The sequence below is a fragment of the Narcine bancroftii genome, chromosome 2 (genome assembly GCF_036971445.1).
Source record: "Narcine bancroftii isolate sNarBan1 chromosome 2, sNarBan1.hap1, whole genome shotgun sequence".
In the NCBI taxonomy this organism is placed as follows: Eukaryota; Metazoa; Chordata; class Chondrichthyes; order Torpediniformes; family Narcinidae; genus Narcine; species Narcine bancroftii.
Genome location: NC_091470.1, coordinates 182,518,276 through 182,523,155, shown reverse-complemented (window position 1 = coordinate 182,523,155; position 4,880 = coordinate 182,518,276). Strand labels below are relative to the sequence as shown.

The 4,880-nt window shown below is 42.5% G+C and overlaps 1 protein-coding gene across 1 annotated transcript; it reads left to right on the top strand.

Moving 5' to 3' along the window:
- The first annotated feature begins 389 nt into the window (after nt 1-389).
- On the top strand, nt 390-1,704 carry LOC138753002 (probable G-protein coupled receptor 139). The gene is made up of 3 exons (XM_069915596.1): nt 390-441; nt 653-1,503; nt 1,612-1,704. The coding sequence occupies exons 1-3, from the start codon at nt 390-392 to the stop codon at nt 1,702-1,704; spliced, it is 996 nt and encodes a 331-aa protein (XP_069771697.1).
- The last annotated feature ends 3,176 nt before the right edge of the window (nt 1,705-4,880 follow it).

Here is a 4,880-nt window from a genome sequence, read left to right as displayed (position 1 = left end):
ATACTGGCGCATGGACGCTGGGGTTATACCGGCTTCCTGTTCCACTGTCTTAGTCTTATTTTGTGACACAAATTTGAACACTGTCCATCAAAAGATAACCCTTCATCAGTGATTCTCAGCGGAGTTTATCTCCTCCACAATACCGATTACTTACAGGCACTTGCGGTTCAGCATGAGGTGGCCAGTGAACACAATACGGCTCACCCCAGTCACTAGAAACCACAATTGCAGATTTAAATCAGACCTATAATTAAGAAAACTCTCTTAAGTAAAGATAGAGTATGGACGGAGTCGACGTATGGGGGGGGGGGGGGGGGGGAGGTGATGTTGGCTTGTTTGATAACCATGAGTTGCGTTCATTAATCTCCGGAGTTTCTTCAGAAGCGACCATGACACATTCTACACCAATCTGGGATACACGCGGGCCGTCTGCACACAACGGTAGGGGTCAATTGGGGAATTCAAAATCTCCTCCGTTTCTCATAAATTGGAAGCGTTCCTTTCCGTACTGCCCGTGTAATGTTGGCAAATGCATAATGTAAAAGAACATACAAATGATCCTGTTAGATTATCCCCAAAGATCCCACTATTAAAATCACGTTAACCTTGTTGGCCTGTTTTGCTGGTAGTTTTTTTTTTCATCCTGTTTCAGCAAACCTGCTCTCTATTGTGCTCCTGTCCCGAGGAATGCCCGGCCTCTCCAAAGGAGTGATTCGTTACATGGTCACCATGGCCGTCGCAGACACAATGGTCTGTGTGTTTAACGTTACGGTGAGAAACGTCTTCAGCTATCATTTTCCCAATTCATTCCTGGCCCACACGTCTACCTGTCGTCTAACAGCCTTCATACAGATATGCAGCCTGCAATTCTCGATCTGGGCCACGGTGTCATTTACAATCGACCGCTTCATTGCCATTTGTTGCCAGCAATTTAAAACAAAGTATTGTACCAAAAAAAGTGCCGCGGTGGTTCTAACGGCTGTGTTTGTGCTTGCCTTTCTGATGCACATTCCAATATATTTCATGTACGAACCTATTCACACTGTGGGTGATGTCCGATGGGGCTGCCGCACTGTAACACAATATATTTCATCATCAGCATGGCAGACTTACAGATGGTTTTCCAAACTTGTGACCCCATTGATACCACTGCCGCTGATGTTACTGTTGAATTCTCTCACCGTCAGACACATTTTACTGGTCAGCAGAGCTCGGAGGGCTTTGAAGCGCCGCGGGCACAACGAGGTCCCTGATCCCGAGATGACGAACCGGAGGACGTCCATTATTTTGCTCTTCGCCATCTCGGGGACTTCTATAGCGTTGTGGACACCGGTTATGATCATTGACCTCTGTTTCGATCTCACCTCAACTTTTGCAGTCGACGCCCCCAAGTCACTGTACCTGGCGATTCGAATCGCGATCCTGCTGATGTATTTGAATTCCTGTACAAACACTTGTGTTTATGCGTTGACACAGCGGAGATTCCGGGAGGAGGTGAAGAAGGTCATAAAATATCCCTACATTGTCCTTGTTCGGTTTTGTCAGCGTTTTAGGTGGCCACAATGAATCAGAGTTCCTGGCCCTGTTCCTCCCTTCTTTCTCATTTCACAGTATCTTAAGCTCCGCGAACAAAACAAACCACACGACCTGATCCTTACCTACATGTCTTTACGTGGTCTGTTCGATCGCCTGGGAACAGAGTGACGAAGCCCACTGAAATATCGCAAACAAGTTGTGGGAGATTGCGAAAAACCAATTTCATTTTGTTATTTATTCGTCAGAATTATTTGATCTGATTTTCTGTGTGGATCTCAAAACAATTATATTTCCCACCTAAAAGCAAAATTGTAAAATAGTTTTCAAGATCCCAATACATTGAATTTAAATGATACTAAGGAACAGTCAAATGTTCACTCCATCAGGAATTTGTATGTAAACATCCTCGCTCTAAGAATGCGCAAATATTTTGTTTGTAATGATTCGTATCCCTAATCAATCTCAGAAATTATGGCTTGACACCATCTATCTGTGACGAATAAGAAGCGAGGTTAATTCATGTGGCACCAGAGGAGGTTCACCAGGTTGACCCCGGAGATGAGGAGGTTGTCCTACGAGGAGAGACGAAATCGCCTGGGATTATACTCCCTCCAATTCAGAAGAATGAGAGGAGATCCTATAGAAGCGTATAAAATTATGAAAGGGTTTGATAAGATAAAGACAGGGAATTATTTTTCACTGGTAGGTGAGACCAGAACTAAGGGACGCAGCCTCAAGATTCAGGGGAATACATTTAAGATAGATGAGGAAAAATTGTTTTGCCGAGAAAGTAGTGAATCTGTGGCATTCTCAGCCCAGGGAAGCAGTTGGGGCTGCGACATTAAACATACTTAAGGTCAAGTTAGATAGATTCTTACATGAAAAATGAATTGAGGGGTATGGGGAAAAGGCAGGTAGGTGGGGTTGAGTTAATGATCAGACCAGCCATGATCTTACTGAATGGCGGAGCAAGTTCGATGTGTCAGATGGCCGAATTTTGCTCCTATTTCTGATGTTCTTTATTTATAAAGTGGCATTATTCTGGTCCTGAAAACTTATACGAAGCGACCAGTAAATATACCCATTAAAAGAAAAATGCTATCCTATTCTTGAACAGTTGGTTTGCCATCTAACACCAGCTGAAACGGGTTCTTGCTCGACTTTCAATGCACAGCTTCTCTAACCCTCTTATCTTACGCGTTAAGTTTGCTGAGTTAAGTGCTATGTGTGCAACTTTGGGGAAAAAAAACAACTCTGTGTTCGAGTTGTATTTCCATTTTAATTTATCGAAATGTGACGACGTAAAATTTAGTGAATTAATGGGAATAATTGATTTTAATGGGAGGTGTGCAGCCAGACGCTCAAAAAGAATCCCCGCAGTTAATCCAATATACGGAAGGTAGGTGTACTATTTTGCTTCATAACAAAGCAATTCTTTTCTGCCCACAGCAAAGATAAGGCCCTGCTTAATGGCATTTGCTTCCTCGATTTATCTTCAGAATTTCCACAACAGTGGCTGAACAGCCTGATAGGCCACATTGCAAACTTCAGCGACCTGGAGCTTCTCACTGCTCCAAGCTCTATCTTTGTCAAGATTGCTTTATATGACATGTTCTCCGATGTAGGCAACATCCTGGTTAATCACTGCCCCCTCTTTCTAGTGATGAGCTGCCTGAATAAAATGCAACATCCCAAATCTGGTCAAACCAGAGTTTTATCGATCTGAAATATTACCACATGGCTTTGGAAGAATTACATGAAATGTCTTCTGAACCACCCTATTAACTGACACAGCAACCTCAAGGGGTCTATGGACTCGGCTTCCAAGATATCTCTGTTCCTCCACACTGTTAAGAACCACACACTCTCTCTCTCATTCAAGTTCGAATTTCTAAAATGTATCACTGCATATTTATCCTGACTGAACTCCATCTGCCACTTTTCTGCCCACTTCTCAACATTTATCTATATCCTGGTATAACCCAGGACGATTATCTGCACTATCCACAACACTGAGAAAAGTTGGAGGCATATCAAGATGGCGTAGAAGACAGACGTGAAATTCCACCTTCCCCCAGCTAGATTTTTAATTACCCGATTTTAAAAAAATTTTAAAGTAGTCTTTACAGTTTTTGGAATAGTGGAAGATTGCAATGGCTATTAATGTGAAAAAAGTCAAAAGCTCAATTACAGAAGAAATTATCAAATAAAAGTGTTGAAGAATACCTATCAAGTTGAAACCATGGAGTAGTCGATGGGAGCCCCAAGGCCTCAGAGGATTCCTACATAGCTAGGTATTATGCCGGCGCCAATCCTGCATCCGCAAGATGGCGCTGGCTCGATAACAAGCTGGGCTGGCACTGACTCGCACACCTGTGAAGCCGGGCATATGGGCGATCTGACCGAGAGAGGTGCTCTTGAGACTGCAATGTTGCCTAGTGGTCTGGGAGCACGCAGTGCAGCATCGGAGGATGCACTTGCATGATTGGTGTTTCTGCCATTTATGTGCGGTGCTCTGAGGGTGCGTGAATATAAAAAGGTGTGGACTGTGGCGGAACCTGAGCGACAGCAGCCTGACGAGGTCAAGTGTCCCGTCGTCTGGTGTCCAGACCTGTAGCCGCACCAGAAAAGGACTAGTTTTGGTTGAAGAAGAGGATTTAACTTTACTGGAATGTACACAGGAAGAAATAGGGGCTGAGACTAGAGAAGATAGGCCTCAAAGTGAGGTGACGGGATCTGGACTGGATTCTGTGCTTACTGTTTTGGAAGGCATTATTAACTAAATGGAGAATATGTCGAAGCAGATGATTTTTGTAAGTGAAAACTTAAATGTGTACTATCTGTGAAGAAATTACAAATATGAAGCAAGATATGACTTTATCTTAAGTCATATCTTAAGTCACTTTATTTTAAGTGATGTTAATAGATGTATAAAATCAGTAGACACTGTACAAGATAATTTCAAAAAAAATGAAAGCTTTTTTTTGAACGTAAAAATCAATTTGAGCATAATAGGGAAAAAATGGAAAAAGTGGAGGGTTCCTTTGTGGACTGGGGGATTAAGAAAAAGGAATTATTGAAGAAGACTGAGTCAATGTAAAATCAAAGTCGGAGGAATAATGTAAAAATAGTGGATCTTCCAGAAGATATTGAAGGTTCTGCTCTAATAAAAAAATTTTAAGAAATGGATCGCTGAGGTGTTGGGCAAGGAGTTTTTCCAGAAGGTCTGGAGTTGGATCGAGCACATAGACCATTAAAGAAGAATCCATTTCCAGGACAATCACCACGGGCGGTTTTAATTCATTGTTTGAAATATGAAGATAGAGAAATGATATTACGACTGG